Raw genomic sequence first — 19,327 nt, forward strand, 5'->3', positions numbered from 1 at the left:
TAGGATCTGGATTTCCAATAGAATACAGAGTTTAAGAAGGAAAGGCTGTTATTCTGGCTGGAGGTTCATGACAAGTATTGTTGCACAAGGATTCATGCTGGGACCTTTGCTGATGGTAATATATAGTACAGGTCGACCTTCACTAATCCGGCACCATTGAGACCTGAGGAGTGCCGGATTAGTGAAAGTGCCAAATTACAGAAGAATCACATTAAGCATAATCAGTGCCGGATTATCGAAGGAACCGGATTACAGGTAGTCAGATTAGTGAAAGTCGACCTGTATATCAATGATTTAAATGAAAATATATAACGGAGTGGATTAGTAAGTTTGTGGATGTCACCAGGGCTGGTGGAGTTGTGGACAGCATAATGGACTCACAGGGAATACAGCAGGATATAAATCATTTACAGATATAGGCCAAGAGTTGGCAGATGAAGTTCAATGTATGAAAGTATGAGATATTTCACTTTGGGAAATCAAATGAAAGGAGGAAGCATACAATTAATAGTAGGGCCCTTGATGGCATTAAGATAGAAAGTGATTTGGGACCCAGTTTCATAGTTCTCTAGAAGTGGCTATGCAAGTGGACATAGTGGTAAAGAAGGCATATAGCATGCTTGCCTTCATCAATAGGGGTGTTGAGTATAAAAGTAGAGACATCATGTTGCAGCTAAATAAAACTTCTATGAGGCACAATATTGTGTACAGTTTTGGTTGCCCCATTATAGAAAAGATATTGTAGTCATCGATTAACTGGACCCTGACAACTTGCAAGCATTTCTCAATCACACTTTATTTACTTTCTCATAAGGAGAACAATTCAGCCCATCACCAATCTGCTCTGAAACTTCAGCACATAATTGTCAATTTTTATAGATATTGATGCGAAAGAAACCTTGTGCACCTTCTAATTCCTTATCTATCTGTGTATCTAAGAACCAATCACAATACACTTTCAGGTGTTGATAACCAATGAAACCTACATGGTAATGGTTAATAATACCTTAGAATTAGTAAAAAAAAATTGTCCAACAGCTAGTAAGTGATTTACATCCTTCCTTATCTTGATTTGGAGTGCCTGGTGACCTTGAGTCTCAAGCTCAAAGAAAGAGGATCTTCAGTATGGGTGACTGGACAATGTCTGTACACTGTCTCTGCCAGAACAGTATCTTAACCTTTGCCTTGCCTCTGCTTCCACAAGGTGAAGATTGTGGAGAGGATTCAAAAGAGGTTTACCAGGTTGCTGGATCAGAGGGTATGAGCTATAATGAAAAGGTTGGACAAACTTGGGTTATGCTCTCTGGAGCATGGGAGACTGAAGGGAGACATAATAGAGGATTTTTTATTGAATTATGAGAGGCGTAGATAGGGTAAAGAGAAAAAATCTTTTCCCCAGCATAGAAAAGTTAAACACCAGAAGACATGCTTTTAAAATTAGAGGGGAAAAGTTGAAAGATGATGCGCAGGGCAAGATTTTTACAAAAAGAGTGATAATACAAAAAAGGAATTCTGAGGTAGTGTTTATGCATTTATGGGTCATTCATAAATCAGATGGCAGAGAGGAAGAAGCTGTTCCTAAAACATTTTACGGCTCCAATACCTCCTCCCTGATGGTAGTAACATGAAGAAGACATGTCTTGGATGGCAATGGCCCTTACTGTTGGCTGATACCTCCTGAGCTATCACCTTATGAAGATGACCTCGATGGTGTGGAGGCCTGTGCCCATGATGGAGGACGCTGACTCTACAACCCTCTCCAGCCTCTGTCATGTGGTAGAGATGCAAGCAATCAGAATTATACCTACCATACATCTGTAGAAAGTTTTGTGCGGCATACCAAACCTCCCCTGTAGTATAGCCATTGGTGTGCCTTCTTTATTATTGTATCAATGTGTTGAGCCCAGCATAGATTCTCTGTGATGTTGGCACCCAGGAACTTGAATCTGCTCACCCTTTCCACCACCAATCCCTCGAAGAGGACTGGTGTGATTCCCAAATAAAGGTGCCTGGAATGGGTTACTATGGGTTGTAGTCGAAGCAGCCAGTCTGGTGGAGCTTAAGAGGCTTTTAGGTAGACACAGGAAAATAAAGGGAGTGGAGGGATATGGGTGAGACACAGGAGAACATTTAGTATAAATTAGTGTCAACATCATGGGCCAAGTGGCCTGTCGAGTTCTGTACCGTTTGTTATCTGTGTTAAATTACTTGGGTTCTGGCAGAGAATGGCATGCTATTTTTATAACAAAAAATAGATGAGTCTGAGGGATTAGGGTGACCTGGTAGCGTAGCAGCTGATGTAACACTATTACAGCGCCAGGGACCCAGGTTCAATACCACTCTGTCGGGAAGGAGTTTGTGTGTTCTCCCCATTAGAAAGTGAGTTTCCTCTGGGTGCTCCTGCTTTATCCCACAGTCCAAATGATATATTGGCCTTATGGGAGTAATTGGGCAGTGCGAGCTCATTGAGCAATAGGGGACCGTTATCCTGCTGCATCTCTAAACAGAATAAAGTAAAATTAAACAAAGTATTAATGATGTTGTAATGAAAATGCAGAAATTGAATATTCATTAATGTTAACTGCTTAAGGTCATCCAATGCTTATTTGACATCTTCTTCTGCATGTGCCTTGCACGTTACATGCTTGGGCGATCATGGCTTTCCTCATCTAACGATCCCATGCAGCGTCGATGATATCTCGCACACTTAGATCTGTTAGTTCTTTCACAGTGTCCATATATTTTCTTCTTTGTCTTCCTCTTCCGCTTTTCCCAGGCATACGGCCTTGTAATGTAAGGCATTCTATTTCTCCCTTTCTGATGACATGGCCCAGGAATTTAAGTTTCCTCTCATTTACTGTTCTCATTAAAGATCTTTTTGTCTGGGCACATTGGAATACCGTCTCATTAGTTACCCTATCTCTATATGATATTTTCAGCATTCTTCTAAGAAACCACATTTCTGTTGCTGCTAAGCTTCTTTGGAGTTCTGGTGTTATAGTCCATGTTTCGGAAGCATACAGCAAGATTGACCAGATGTAACATTTTAGTAGCCTAAGCCCTGTTGTCATAGAAATGTGTCTGTTGGTAAAAATGGGTTTCATTTTTTGGTAGTTGGTTTTGGCAATGGCAATTTGACATACATAAGCATTTTCAGTACGGAGTGTTGTTCAAAGGTTGCAAGATTCCAAACTCATTTCATCCAGAACACTGACACCAACTGAGCACTAGCTGGAGATTTTCTGATCAGAGTGGCTCTGCTGCTCACTGTTATAGTTCACCAACCATTGGTTTATAAGCGGCCTACAAGTTAGACAATAATTAGTTTCCACCACCCGGCTCTGCCACCTCTCAGACTTCTGACAATGTTGCATTACGGGGAGGGAGGCGTGCGGAGATGTGGCCTTCAATTCATGATAGGTGTTTCTGCAAATTCTCACAGTCCTAGACAGCTTTGCAGAAAATTAATACAAGAAGGAAAAAGAATCTTACAAGGACAATATGTAAACAGTGGGAATATGACCACTAGTAAAGTCAAGTCTGGAGCTCAGAAAAGTGACAAATAATAGAATACCAGACTGAGGCCATTACATATATGAGAGGGTGATAGAGCATTTGGTGGAACATTAAAATACAGAGAGGTTGAGTTGAGTTTTCAATGCATGTGTTTAACCTGATCAGTGTAGTTACTGTGGTCAGTGAGTTGGGGGGGGGGGCAAATCTTCATGTGGGTATGTGGGGGTGATTAACTGGAAAGGACAAATATCCAGGAAGGAAATGAAGTATAACGCACTTGATTAAAGAACATTTTACAGTGTTGGAAAGAGAAAGTATGCTTGAGGACATCTACTGGTTGGAATTAGAAAACAATAAATGCAATAGTTGTGTATAGAGCAAGAAAACCAGAAAAAAAAGCAGAAAATATTTACTGAGAAGTACAGAGTTGTTAATGCTTAGATCACTGCAGGACTTGTATTTTTCCATGACATAGAACTGGGCTCAGAAAACAACATGTGGACACTACCTAACCTGCAAACTTCCTTTTGCTAAAGGTCCCTTCCGGAAAACACTATAGGGTTATTAAAACAAAATCTTCACGCCATTGAGTTTATTCCAGATAAATGTGAGGTAATTGAGAGTACTAATGATCCTAAGGAATTTCGAAGGACAGAGGACCTTGCCGTACACATCCAAAAAATCCCTGAGGTTGAGTAGAGTTAGATACTGCGGTGAAGAAGGCAAATGGGATGCTGCACGTCATTGGTCGATGCATTAAATACAAGAACAGGGACGTAATGCTGCAACTTTATGAAACATTGGTCAGAGCTCAGCTGGAGTACTGCATGCAGTTCTGGTCGCCTCATTATCGGAAAGATATGATCGTGCTGGAGAGGGTGCAGAGGATATTTACCAGGATATTGCATGGAATGGAGCATTTCAGTCATAAGGAGAGATTGCAGAGTCTAGGACTAGAGGAGAGGAATTTAAGAGAGGACATGATTGAGTGATGTAACTTATTGGCAGAGATGAATAAAACTAGTGGATGTGGATTTAGGGGAAGGAGTGAGAGACTTGGAGAGAATCTGAGGGGGACCACGTTCATCCAGATGGTGAGAAGTATCCGGAATGATTGCCTGAGGGACGTAGTGGAAGCTGGAACACTGACAGCATTGGAGAAGTGTGCAGACAAGCACAGGCAAGCCTAGGCAAGGAAGACCATTGGGGGAATCTGGAAGAAAGGGCGCCCACTGGACACTATGTATGTGTTGGGCTGAATAGCCTGTTTCAATACTGAATGTCTCTGTTCTCAGAAATAAAGGTAGAAAATGTGAAGCTTCAGGCTACAGTCTCCCAATCTTCCATTGGATACAGGACTTCTGGATGTCAAATGTGCTTAACAAGGAGAAGACACTGACCATTACAAACCAGTTAGTTCAACCAGGTCGTGGGAAGTCTTTCAGAAAAGGTTAAGCATGGGAAATTTACTGCCACTCGTCAAAACAGGACCTAGTAAAAAGTACTGTATGGATTTGTTGAGGCAAAATGTATTTGAGCAACTTTCAGAGGTAAAAGGGAGGACGCCTGAGGGCAGTCAAGTTGATGTGAATATAGAATTTCAGAAGTTGCTTGTTGATGTAGTACTCATGAGGCCTATTAGCAGAGTTGTCACCAATTTGGTAAAAAGGTCAGTGGCAGCATGGGTATACTGTCGACAAAAGAATAGAAAGCAAACGCCCAGAGACTAGATCTACCATATTGTCCCCTTCAGTGCAATGATTCAGTCTTTGTGCCGAGGTAAAATTGGGGGTGTAGCCTTTTTTAGTATTCCAGCATGTGACTAACTGCTTCCAAGATAGATTGTAAAATATGTGCAGAGAAGCTTCTATAAACTCGTTCTGTAGAGCAGTTAACTGCTGACCCCTGGGGGTCAGCATATAGAAAAGAAATTACTTGTAGGTTCTATTGTTTAATAAAACATTTTCCAGTTTAACTTTAATATAGTATACCTTATACTTCATATTAGTATTTCACCCTAAAATTTGTATTTCACCTTAGGGTGAAATACTAATATAACTGGAATCTAATATTAATCACTGACTGAAAAATATCTTTGGTTGAGTTTAACGTGGTACTGAAAGTTTTGCAAATACTCTTTACCGTGACTCAACCATGTTCCACAGGGCAGTTTTATTACTGGGGCACAAAGAGATTCCCCCGTAAGGTAAATCCCTTTGCATCCAGGTCCAATGGAACACAGGTCTACAGTGGTATGTAAAAGTTTGGGCACCCCTGGTCAAAATTTCTGTTACTGTGAATAGCTAAGCGAATAAAAGATGACCTGATTTCCAAAAGGCATAAAGTTAAAGATGACACATTTCTTTAATATTTTAAGTAAGATTACTTTTTTATTTCCATCTTCTACAGTTTCAAAATAACAGAAGAGGGAAAGGGCCAGAAGCAAAAGTTTGGGCACCCTGCATGGTCAGTACTTAGTAACACCCCCTCTGGCAAATACCACAGCTTGTAAACGCCTTCTGTAGCCAGCCAAGAGTCTTTCGATTCTTGTCTGGGGGATTTTTGCCCATTATTCCTTGCAAAAGGCTTCTAGATCTGTGAGATTCTTGGGCCGTCTTGCATGCACTGCTCTTTTGAGGTCTATCCACAGATTCTCGATGATGTTTAGGTCGGGGGACTGTGAGGGCCATGGCAAAACCTTCAGCTTGCACCTCTTGAGGTAGTCCATTGTGGATTTTGAGGTGTGTTTAGGATCATTATCCTGTTATAGAAGCCATCCTCTTTTCATCTTCAGCTTTTTTACAGACGGTGTGATGTTTGCTTCCAGAATTTGCTGGTATTTAATTGAATTCATTCTTCCCTCTACCAGTGAAATGTTCCCCGTGCCACTGGCTGCAACACAAGCCCAAAGCATGATCGATCCACCCACGTGCTTAACAGTTGGAGAGGTGTTCTTTTCATGAAATTCTGCACTCTTTTTTATTCAAACATACCTTTGCTCATTGCAGCCAAAAAGTTCTATTTCAACTTCATCAGTATACAGGATTTGTTTCCAAAATGCATCAGGCTTGTTTAGATGTTCCTTTGCAAACTTCTGACACTGAATTTTGTGGTGAGGATACAGGAAAGGTTTTCTTCTGATGACTCTTCCATGAAGGTCATATTTGTGCAGGTGTCGCTGCACAGTAGAACAGTGCACCGCCACTCCAGAGTCTGCTAAATCTTCCTGAAGGTCTTTTGCAGTCGAACAGGGGTTTTGATTTGCCTTTCTAGCAATCCTATGAGCAGTTCTCTTGGAAACTTTTCTAGGTCTTCTAGATCTCAACTTGATCTTCAACGTTCCTGTTAACTGCTATTTCTTAATTACTTTACGAACTGAGGAAACAGCTCCCTGAAAACACTTTGCTATCCTCTTATAGCCTTCTGCTTTGTGGGCATCACTTATTTTAATTTTTCGAGTACTAGGCAGCTGCTTAGAGGAGCCCATGGCTGCTGATTTTTGGGACAAGGTTTGAGGAGTCAGGGTATTTATAAAACTTTGAAATTTGCATCACCTGGCCTTTCCTAAAGATGACTGTGAACAAGCCATAACCCTAACAAGCTTATTAAGGTCTGAGACCTTGGTGAAAGTTACTTGTGAGCTCAAATCTCTTGGGGTGCCCAAACTTTTACATGGTGCTCCTTTCCTTTTTTTTCACTCTAAAATTGTATGAAACAAAAATAATACACTAATCTTGCTTAAAATGTTGAAAAGAATGTTTCATCTTTAACTTTATGACTTTTAGAGATCATTTCATCTTCTACTCACTTAACTATTCACAGTAACAGAAATTTTGACCAGGGGTGCCCAAACTTTTGCATGCCACTGTAAACCTAACCCCTTCAGCTGACAACCTAAACTTTTTACATGGGTCTCTGGAACCCAAATACCTGATCATTAATGTGTCTTCATCCATAATCACCCCCTGCTCCTACTCACCAACCCCTCAGCCATACCCAGCTTCTTATACCCAGTCCGCTGACTCATGACTCCCAACTTCCGACTTCACGGACTCCCTTTACCTACCAACTCTTGACCAGCCCAATCCTCAATCACTATCGGCTCCCTGGCATCAACCTCCCTCCCAGCCCATATCACCATCATGCCCTAAATTCCTCTGTATTCAGTCAGCAGCTGGTGACTTCTCTCGGTCCTCACCTTCCACACCACCAGTCCTTGCGTTTTCGCATTCTCACAGTTCCTACCTGCTCTAACAGGATTCCACTACCAGTAAAACTCAGAGACTTTCACTCCCCTTAAAACATTTCAAAGGGACCATTTTCTTTGTCCTTCTCTCCTTCACACTTCCATCTGCACTGACTGCTCCCCTCTCAATGACAATTCCCCGTGAACGAGGGATGTGGAGGCTTTATAGAGGGCGCAGTGGAGATTTACAAGGTTGCCCTAGGGATAGAGAGCATGTCTTATGAGGATAAGTTAAGTGAGTCTAGAACTTTTCTCTTTGGAGTGAAGGAGGATAAGAGTGGATTTCATAGAGGAGAACAAGATAGAATGAGACATAGATTGAATAGATAGCCAAAGACTTTTTCCCTGGACAGAAATGGCCATGGTAGGGGATTCCAGGACAAGAGGACACAGCTTCAGGATTGAAGGACGTCCTTTAAGAAATGAGATGCGGAGAAATTACTTCAGTCAGAGGGTGGTAAATCTGTGGAATTTGTTGCCATGAGTGGCTGTGGAGGCCATGTCACTGAGTGTATTTAAGGCAGAGATAGATAGGTTCTTGATTAGCCAGGGCATCAAAGGGTATAGGATGAAAGCAGGGGAGTGGGGATGACTGGAAGATTTGGATCACCCCATGATTGAATGGTGGAGCAGACTCAATGGGCTGAATAGCCTACTTCTGCTCCTACATCTGATGGTCTTATGGCTAATATATGGGGGCATAAATTTAAGGAGGAAAATATGGGGGGGAGTGTCATAGATTTTTACACAGGAAGTGGTGGGTGTGTGGAACACCCTGCCAGGGGTGATGGTTGAGGCAGATACATTAAGCATGTGGATAATAGAAATGTGGAGGGCTATGTGGGAAAAATGGGTTAGATTGATGTTAATATAGGTTAAAAGATCAGCACATCATTGTGGGCTGAAGGGCCTATACTGTGGTGTAGTGTTCGATATCTATATAGCAGCAGGAGAGGCACCATGCTGTATGACCTGCTGAGAGCTTCCAGCATTTTCTGTTCTTTTTACACAATTTTAACATCTGCAGTTTTTTTTTTAATTTTCACTACTCTGGCTTAATTGCTCTTCAGTCATTTAAAGGATAGAATTTTGATCAGCTTTGTTGCTATAATAGTGGCCCTATTAACCTTGGCATTAAAGTTACACACCAATCACTCATTGTTGTCATTTATTTCCTTGCATCAGTGTACCTCGTGAAGCATTCTAAAAAGATAACACGTGATTTGTTCTCACACAAAAAAAATTCTGTTATTCCAAGATGCAAGGAAGTTTCTTTGCAAACTCTTAACACCCAGATGTCCTCCATGCAGTCTCCAGGAGGTCTAATAGTCTGGTTTATGACACGTAGAGCCAAGAAAAGATCTGGGGTTTAAAGGTGGAGATTGAAAAGGTTTGGATTTCTGGCAACTGGCAGAATTGTCAGATCTGATATGAGGAAAACCTTTTACCTTGCCAATCATTGGGAGTGGAAGTCATAGCCTAACAGATTACCAGGAACAGATGTAACTTTCAAAGTTCATAAACGCTTGAGAGAGCTATGAGGATTGTGTGGGCCAAGTTTGGGTAACAACTCCTCTTCCAGACAGACAGTGGGAGAATCAATGTGCCAGCACCCCTCTCATAGACTCATCTAGTCCGTGATTCTTTTGCTCAAATATTCACAAGAATTGGGAGCTGGATTGAGGTGAATAGAACACATTATATTGATTCTATATATATATAAGGGGTAAAGGAAAATAATACATGAATGTGGGGGGAAGATACAGAGAATGAACATGAGCATTGTTCAATCGTTCTGCATGGCCAGTCCACTTGCTGGACTCTCAGTGTACTCTATGCTGTTGATGATTAAGTAAGCTGATGTTCCAGTCCCTGGGTGTCAGTATCTTTGAGGAGCTAACTTGGACGCAACGTATCAATGCAGCTATAAAGAAGACAAAACTGGCTATATTTCATTAGGAGTTTGAGGAGATTTGGTTTATCACCACAAACACTTGAAAACTTCTACAGATGTACAATGGAGAGCATTCTGACCGGCTTCATCACCGTCTGGTATGTGGGGGGGGGGGGGAAGGAAAGGGGCTACTGCACAGGATCAAAGTAAGTTGCAGAAAGTTTTAAATTTAGTCAGCTCCATGATGGGTACTAGCCTCCATAGTATCCAAGACATCTTCAAGGAACAGTGCCATCATTAAGGACCCCATCATCCAGGGCATGCCCTCTACTCATTGCTACCATCAGGAAGGAGACACAGAAACCTGATTTCTAAATGGACATTGAACCCACAAACAACACCTCACTACTTATTTTTATTTATTTCTGTTTTTCACATTATTATTTTAACTGAACTATGAAATATCTATATCCATCTATCTATCTATATACATACTGTAGCTCAGTTTTTTTTCCATATTATCCTGTACTGCATTGTACTGCTGCCGCAAAGTTAACAAATTTCACGACGTGTACCAGTGATACTAAACCTGATTCTGATATTTATAAGCATCAGTTATGTAGTTTATTCATGAGATCACTTCTGAAGTATATTTGTCCATTTATTTAAGGAAAGCTCTTAATGCTTTGGAGGCGGTGGTTTACTGGTTTACAGAACTTGGAGTGGGTGAATTGTCTTATGAGGAAAAGCTAGACGTATCCACTAGAGTGTCAAGGAGAAGAAGGGATTTGATTGAAGCATACAAGACTCCAAGAGATCCTGAATGGTGAAAGAATCTAGAACTAGGGATCTCTAAAAATAAGGGATCATGCATGTAAAATAGAGATGAGATGATTTTTTAAAAACTTTCAAAGAGCCAGGAGTATTTGGAATGCTCTTCTTCAAAGGAAGCACAGACTTTGAATCTGTTTAAGCTGGAGTACATGGAGTACAAGGGGATGAAAGGTTAGTGCAGGTAGACAGGGGTGCAGAGTTGAAGTTACAATCAAATCAGACCTTATTAAACAGTCGTGAAAGGTCTTGACCCAAAACATTGACTACTGTATATATTCCTCTCCATAGATGTTGTCTGACCTACTGAGTTCCTTAAGCATCTTGTCTGTGCTGTTATGGATTTTCAGCATCTGCAGAATCTCTTGAGTTTATTAAATGGTGGAGCAAGGTCAAAAGGTCGAATGGACTACTCATAGTCCCTGCTTGTATACGTCATTACAATTATGCTTCTGCCTGGCAAAATCCAGTGTGGAGAAAATTTAACAAGTAGCCAGAGAGGTTTTGTTTTAAAAAGCGGGTCTCCTTCCGTTACAGACATCTCCTCTTGCAAAAAGAGGCAGCATGTAACACCAGAACGATTGCAAGCAACAGACTTTAGCACTCTCATCTCTCATCCAAAAGCAATGTTTATTTTTTCTCTGCTCCATTAAACAGATAGTTCAACAAGCTTGATTCATTTTTTATGTATGTTCCATCTGTTGTTCGGAACTTTCCTCTGTGTTGGTTCAGGTTTAAAAGGACAGGGAATGGAAACACTCTGGGCTCCTTTCACACCATACACTAGCCAGAGTCGGCCACACAAACCTGTGTCAGGGCAATAATCATTTCTCTCCTGAGGCTGGAAATTAGCAGCCCCTCTTTCTATATTTTCATATTTCCTTACAATATGGAAGGAGGACATTTAGCCCATCAAGTCTATGCCAGCTCATAGGACAATGCCCACCCCACATTAATTTTCCTTGTAACTTACTCTCCAAATTTTCCCTATAGTTCTACTGCCCATCTAAACAGACATGTGGACCAGTAAGTTAATTTTTTGCAACAAAAAATTAATTTACTGGTCCACGTGTCTTTGGATGCATGAAAAAAAAACAAGTTACAATCTTTTACTGAGCACAAGAGGTCGTGCAGATGCTGGAAATCCAGGGTCCTGATGAAGGGTCTCTGCCCAAAACACTAACCGTTTATTCCCCTCCATAGGTGCTGCCTGGCCTGCTGAGTTCCTTCACTTCTTCTTCTGATCCTGTTCTGACTAGCCTTCTGGCGTGGAAGAATTGAGAATTTAATGGTATTTCTGGCAATGATTGGGATAATGAATAAGGGCATCTGGCTGGGGGAGGGAGAGGAAGAGGAACGAGATTTATTCATGGAGCGCGTGCAAACTCCACACGGAAAGTAGCAAAGTTGTCAGGATTGAACCCAGCTGGCATCTCTACCATTGTGGCTCTATGCTACCCTTTGTATGCCCTTTTCCTCTGTTGTATCTCTCTCAACACCTAAAATCCAGCTCCTCAACCAGCAACACAATTTACCTTCTATTATCCTGACAACATCCAGCAGTTCCCCTTTCTGCCCATCCCCCAGGTCACAACAGTAGATCACCTTCCCTTCCCCTCTCCCTCCCCCAACCAGGGTGGCAATAACCCTTCCTGATTATGCTGATCACCTCCAGAGATACCATTGGATGCTTAATCCTTACATGCCAGGAAAAGTTTGGTTAGAAGGTCGGAGGCAGAAGGGAGTGCAAGTTCTACACTGAGCAGCTGGCGTCAGGCCATTCTGTTACCATATCTACCCTGGAGCAGGTGGTAGCTCAGCCTGTTGCCAGTCAGCAAGTCCTGGCCAGTCAGTTGGCCTCTGTCTGTCATGAGCATGGGGGGGTCTATCGAAATTGAGTGCTGGCATCATGGTTTGGCTAACTGAGCTGCTGATGCACAGTGCCAGAGATCTGGGTTCAGCTTTTACCTCAATTTCTGTCCAGAAGCCGTTGAAGAATATATGGGGAGAATAGGTTACAGAGAAATTTAGTGGAGGGAATGGGATTGTTCTGAGAGCTGGCAGAGAATGCCTCGAATTTTGTAAGGAAGTTTGCTAAGAGCACAGATAACCCATTCCCACCCTCCCCTCTCTTCCCTGTTGCTTCCTTCTCCTGATAAATCTACACTCAGCACGGATCAGTTGTTCAGCCATGATTGAATGGCCGGGCAGAATGGATGGGCTAAATGGCCTAATTCTGCTCCCATGTCTCTACCCTGGTTTGGAGTTCTGATGTAAACATAAACCCCAGTACAGCCACCACTGCTCTGAACGTTCTTGATAACTTCTGAATGCCCAGAACAGAAAAAAGGGGGTGGAGAGAGTTTAGACCATCGCAGGCAAAACCCACCCTACCATTAAGCACATTTAAAAGGACAACAGCTGCAAGAAAGTAGCATCCATCATCAAGAACCACCACCATCCAGGCCGTGCTCTCTTCGCGCTACTACCACTGGGAAGGAGGTGCAGAAACCTTAGGACCCACACCACTAGGTTCAGGAACAGTTAATAACCTACAACCATCAGGCTCCTGAACCTTCCTGGATAACTTCACTTACCTCAACTCTGAACTGATTCCACAACCTACAGACTCATTTTCAAGGACTCTACAAAGCGTGTTCTCAGTATTTGTCTTCTTTTGCACATTGTTTGTCAGACTTTATTTTTGTCTACTTATATTTTCATAAATTCTATTGTATTTCTTTTTTTTGTATCAAACATACATAAAGCTTACCTACCTTACTGAGACAAGGATCAGACAACTAATACACTCACAGGAAGAGGATTAATCATTTTAAAATGTAATGAAGCTGCTTGACTTAACCTTAAGTTATTCTAGTATTCTAGCTCATGTTTTACCTTCGTACTGGGTTCACTTTTGCTGGGCCCACTTCCCGGTAATTGCAAAAGGCAGGACAAACAGGCAGGGTTGAAACCCATGGCATCACTCGTCGAGCAGGAAGATTCTGTATGGTATCTATCTCCTGAACCCACTGAGCTACCAAACAGCAGAAACTCCACAGAAATCAGACTGTTAATCCCACCTCTCTTCACCATCAATCCCCCAGTTACCAGCTGTTGCCCCTGAGCACCACCATTGAATACCACTCGCACCGACCCTGCACAAAACCACTAGTAGAAACCTACCCAAACCTTCCCCACGCCAGCACCCTGCTCACTGCTACCGTTTAGTAGATCATATTTTCTGTCTGTAGAAATACAGAATTAGCTCATAAAATAGGTGGCACAGTTGGTGCCGCTTTCTTGCAGCTCCAGGTAACCAGGTTCCTAAAGGTAATCCACAGTGTAATGGCCCGATTAACACACAGAATGATGGAGGACCTTGGAAGGTCAGGTAGCATTTATGGAGGGGAATGAACAGTTAATATTTTGGGCCAAAAGCCTTCATCTGGACTGGAAAGGAAGAAACCAGAATAAGAAGGGGACAGGAAAAGGAAGGAGTACAAGCTGGCAGGTGATAGGTGAAGCCAGGTGAGGAGGGAGATGGATGTGTGGGTGGGGGGGATGAAGTGAGGAGCTGGGAGATTACGTTGAGAAAAGAAATGGGCTAAAGAGGGAATCAGATCGGAGAGGACAGTGGTCCATGGCAGAAAGGGAAGAGGGAGGGGCACTATGGGGAGGTGATAGACAGATGAGGAGTAGAGTAAGAGGGGTTATCTACTGTCCTTCCCCCCCCCCCCCACAACCCTCTTTCCAGTCCTGATGAAGGATTTCAGCCCAAAACATCGTTTGGTTATGCTGCCTGACCTGCTGAGTTCCTTCAGCAATTTGTATGTAACTCTGGTATCCAGCATCTGCAGAATCTCTTGTGTTTACATGATGGCCTGTGTTTTGCACACCTCCAAACCCTAATCATTAATTTCTTCAACTAAAGACGTACTCTGGCTGTACCACCTAGCACCCACCAAATACATTGCTACAATTGATCTGTAACCTGCCCTGTCCAGAATAAGGTCAGCTTGTGCGTGAGAGCAACAACCACCTCAAGAACATGAGATATTGGAGCAGAATTAGGCCTTTCATCCCTTCAAGTCTGCCCCTTCATTCCATCATTGTCCTACCTTCTCTCCATAACCTTTGACACCCTTACTAATCAAGAACCTATCAACCTCTGCTCTAAGTCTACCCAATGACTTGGCCACCAAATGCTACCATGGCAGGAAATAACTCATTCATCGTTGCTCAATCAGAATCTCACATTTCCCTACATTCCAGCACTGTGGCTGCATCTTCAACACCCTGACGTCATAGATCATCTTCTCCAGGGATGGGGACTAAATGCAGGCCTGAATCGTCACACCCTTGTACCGCGGAAAAATGAAGGAAGGAGTAGAAGCAGGACCTTAGCAATTCATATGTGCAGCACATATGGTGTTGAATACTTTTTAAAATTCCTTCTCAGGAGGTATATCAAATGCAAGGCTAGCACTTGGCTAGGGCCATTCCAGTGAGCAGTTAGTTATCAATTACATTCGTCACTGCACTGTAAACATTTTAAACCATTTCTTTATGATGCTGTTTACTTTGTAGGCATATGCTGGCATTGATGTATTTATTCCATATTTGTATTTTAACTTCAACTTTATACTTTATATAATTCTTTATAATTCTTGAATGTTGCATGTCACACCAGCACACCACAGCAAATTCCCAATACATGTAATTGTATATGGTGAATAATGTTGATCCTTGATCCATGGACCTTGATTGGTATTGATGTAACACTTAGGTCAGAGGAGACAAATTTTCTTTCCCTAAATGTTATTGGATTCTAATGCCATCATTGTCACTTTTATTAATCGCTGCATTTTGTTTGCAGATTTTTGTTCAAACAGAATTCTCAGACTGCCGTAGTGTAATTGAAATTCATGGCTCCTGAATTACTGACAAAACGCCACGACCAGACTGTGATATATTGGATTCAGAAAGTTTGCAGCAGTGAAAATTTATGAACAGTCCGAGGAAGTGTGAAAAACACAGAGAGGGAATTAGAAAGAATGAGGGAATGAAGGGAGGATGTGGGTTGGAGATGAGAGGTTCGGGTTCATATACTGCTGAACATTAAAGCTGTGGTTGCACTGACTTGATCTATGAGTGCAGATCCAAGCAGCTTTTCAAACTAGCTTTAGTTCAGCACACTTTTGCTTCAAGGTTCCCAGGGCTTGAGAGATGGGCCATTCCTGGGTCGGTATCAATACAGAGATCAGTGATCAGTTAGGGAGATTATTCACCTGTCAGGAAAGTGGTGATATGTGGAGAACATAGCCATCAGGAAGGTGAGACATGGTAAATTTCTCTCTTTAGCCAGGAGTTAAAATATTTCTCTCTTCAAGGTTACCTCTGGTTGCAGGGAGAACATTTGTGTCTTGCTTTAATAGTTTAGTCAGGTCAGACTAAAAATGGCCCAGTAACCCTGAGGCTCCCTTGGATAATTCTGAATGTAAATACTATATAATATAAATGTGGCATTATGTTTTAGCAAGCTTGGGATAGACTGATTTACATACACGTATTAGTATTTGAGTAGAATTCTAATCAGTTAAACCCTTAAAATATGTAATATGTTAAATATTTATGCCAATGGCTGTTTTGTGAGATTGGCTGGGTGACTTGCCTCTTTTGATTTTGCAGGTGGCTAACCTTGCTTGCTCAATGTCAACCAACAAAGGAGGAATCAATATTATTCAAATGGCAGAACAGCGCATCGAGACCCTGTGTCCACAGGTAGGGAACATGCAGTATCTGAACGTTATTCATGGAAGCTGAAAAATCTTCAAAAGAAGCAACTAAGACCAGCAATGATTAGGTCATCTTACAATCTACCTTCTCCAATTTCATCCTGTACTCTTGTTACATTCTACTGTAGTTCTTCATTATCGTCTTTTTCAAGGTTATTGCTCATTTGTCACATTGCAGCCTGAAGAACTTGCATGGAACGAGGCACATTTCTATCCTCTGAATTTCTGAACTGTTGTCAGGTATAGGCAGTAATTCATGCAATCATCACAAACAACAGTGAGGTAGTGGTCTAATAGTTATTTTCTTGTCCTCAGCAATGTTGAATGTGGGGACATTCTTGACCAATACTGATGGAGAACCTTTCGCTCTTTCATTGGTGCAACTGGCTCTTTCCCATTTTATCTGGGCAGTGAAAGATGGCAGTTTCCATGCTCTGAACCCCATGATCCTAGAAGGCTGATTGGATTTCAAACACTGATTGAGTGCACATAAGTGTGGGCAATAGATAGGCTATCAGACAAGGAAGATTACAGGTGAACTTGATCTAGATCTCATCATCGGCCACCCACAGTCAGCGGTCACCAATCATCAGTGAGATCTGTCCGGTTTTATTCTCTCTCCATGCTTCTACTGTAGATCCAGCTGAGGCCACTTACTTCTGCAGAGAATATATCTCCCTCCTCTCTGCTGAACTTAGAGCAATGCCAGGAGGTACACAAGACCATAAGATATAGGAGCAGAACTGGGCCACTCGGCCCATCGAGTCTGCTCCACCATTCAATCACGGGCTGATCCAATTCTTCCAGCCATCCCCACTCCCCTACCTTCTCCCCATACCCTTTGATGCCCTGGCTACATAGACCCCAGTAGGTAATATGGGGCAATTCTGTTTGCTCTTTTGTTAGGACTAAAGGTCGAAAGCTATATTTGAGTTTTAATAAGTTCTCGTTTTGATGATGTAGTCGCAGGCATTTTGACTTATTGAAACCCAGTGAAAGGGATCTAATATGAGGAAAATGGCTAAGAAAACTCATTTACATTCGGAACCAGACCAGCTTCCCCTTGAAATGAGTCAACACGTCAAAACAGCATTGATGCATCCCAGAGTTTAATTACTCTCTGGTAAAAATGACCCCTGAGAATGAACCCATCTGCTGTCAGATGTACATAGATTAACCTCGTGCAATCATAGAACTATATAGTATGAACACAGGCCCTTCAGCCCAGATCATCCTCGTCAACCAAGCTGCCTAGCTGAACTTGTCCCATTTGCCAGCATTTGGCCCATATCCCTCTAAACCAGAGGTTCGGTTCTGAACCTTTTTTATGCCAGGCACCCCTGCCATTAACCGAGGGGTCTGTGGACCCCAGGTTGGGAATGCCTGCTCTAAACCTTTTCTGTTCATGTACCTGTTCAGGTGTTACAATTGTATCCACCTCTACCATTTCCTCTGGCAGCTCATTCTACTCACCATCTTTTGTGCAATGAAGTTGACCCTCAGGTCCCTTTTAAACCTTTCCCCTCTCAGCTAAATCTATGTCCTTTGGTTTTGTACTTCCCTGAGGAAAGGACTGTGATTAGATTAGATTAGATTAGATTATGAGAACACTCAGTCCTCGTTTATCGTCATTTAGAAATGCATACGTGCATTAAGAAATGATACAATGTTCCTCCAGAGTGATATCACAGAAAATCAGGACAACCCAAAGACTAACACTGACAGAACCACATAATTATAACATATAGTTACAGCAGTGCAAAGCAATACCATAATTTGATGAAGAGCAGACCATGGGCACGGTAAAAAAAAGGTCTTAAGTCCCGATCGGCTCCCGAGTCGCCGATAGCAGGCAGCAAAAGGGAGAAACTCCCTGCCGTAAACCTCCAGGCACCAACAACTGCCGATGCATTGGAAGCACCCGACCACAGCCAACACCGAGTCCGTCCATCCGAAAGCTTCGAGCTTCCGACCAGACCCTCTGATACAGCCTCCCGAGTGCCATCCTCTGCTGAGCATCTTCGACCTCACCCCAGCTGCCGAAACAAGCAAAGCCCTCATGATTTTATAAACCTCCATAAGATCCCTTCAGGGAAAAAGTTCCTAGCCTACCTAGCCTCTCCTTATCACTCATAACAACTGGGCCCAGTAAATTCCACTTAATTCTGCTCTGCACCCTTTCTGGTTTAATGACATCCTACATACAGCACAGCAACAAGGACAGTATGTATTATCTATTGTAGACTTACTAATGTCTTGTACAACTGCATCATGGCATAGCAGTTAATGCAATCACTTTACTGCACCAGCTAAGATCAGGGTTCGATTCCCACTGCTGTCCGTAAGGAGTTTGTCTGTTCTCCCCGAGGTTGCGTAGATTTCCTCCGGGTGCTCTGGTTTCCTCCCACAGTCAAGGGTTAGTGTGTTATGGGCATGCTTTGTTGACACTGGAAGCACAGTGACACTTGTGGGTTGCTTAGCAGAATCGTTGCTGATTTGATTTGACACTGTATGTTTCGATGCGAAAATGATTAGTTAATCTTTAATCTTTTGTGTTTAAACTGTTACATAACATCCCAAGACCTGTACTGAAAATATCCTGGCTGGGGAAGGCAAGCATGCCAAATGCCTTCTTTCCCCACCCTAACAATCTGTGTTGCCATTTTCAAAGAACCATGTACCCACTGTTCTACAACACTCCCCAGACCCCCACCATTCACTGTGCTAGCTGTATACCAAAATGCAACACTTCACCCTGATCTGAATTAAACTCACCAGCCATTCCTCAGCTCACTAGCCTAGTTGATTAAGATCCCATTGTAATCTTAGATAACCTTCTTCGTTGTACATTCTATAGGTCTGCACAGTAGTGTCACAGTTAGCACAATGCTTTACAATGCCAGCAGTAAGATTAGGGTTCGATTCCCACTGCTGTCTGTAAGGTGTTAGCACGTTCTCCCTGTGACAGCGTGGGTTTCTTCCGGGTGCTCCAGTTTTCACCCACGTTCCAAAGACTTACAGTTAGGGTTAGTGAGTAGCAGG

General features: G+C 42.4%; 1 protein-coding gene across 3 annotated transcripts in view; it reads left to right on the forward strand.

Annotated features, from left to right (window-relative positions):
* Positions 1-19,327, forward strand: part of LOC134358902 (catenin alpha-3-like) — an 812,224-nt gene that overhangs the window by 249,630 nt on the left and 543,267 nt on the right. For all 3 annotated transcript variants that reach the window (XM_063071542.1, XM_063071543.1, XM_063071544.1), the window contains one exon: positions 16,179-16,271. In XM_063071542.1, coding sequence (XP_062927612.1) covers positions 16,179-16,271 — 93 coding nt within the window. The remainder of the gene's footprint in view (positions 1-16,178; positions 16,272-19,327) is intronic.

This window comes from Mobula hypostoma, chromosome 19, assembly GCF_963921235.1.
Source record: "Mobula hypostoma chromosome 19, sMobHyp1.1, whole genome shotgun sequence".
Taxonomy (NCBI): domain Eukaryota; kingdom Metazoa; phylum Chordata; class Chondrichthyes; order Myliobatiformes; family Myliobatidae; genus Mobula; species Mobula hypostoma.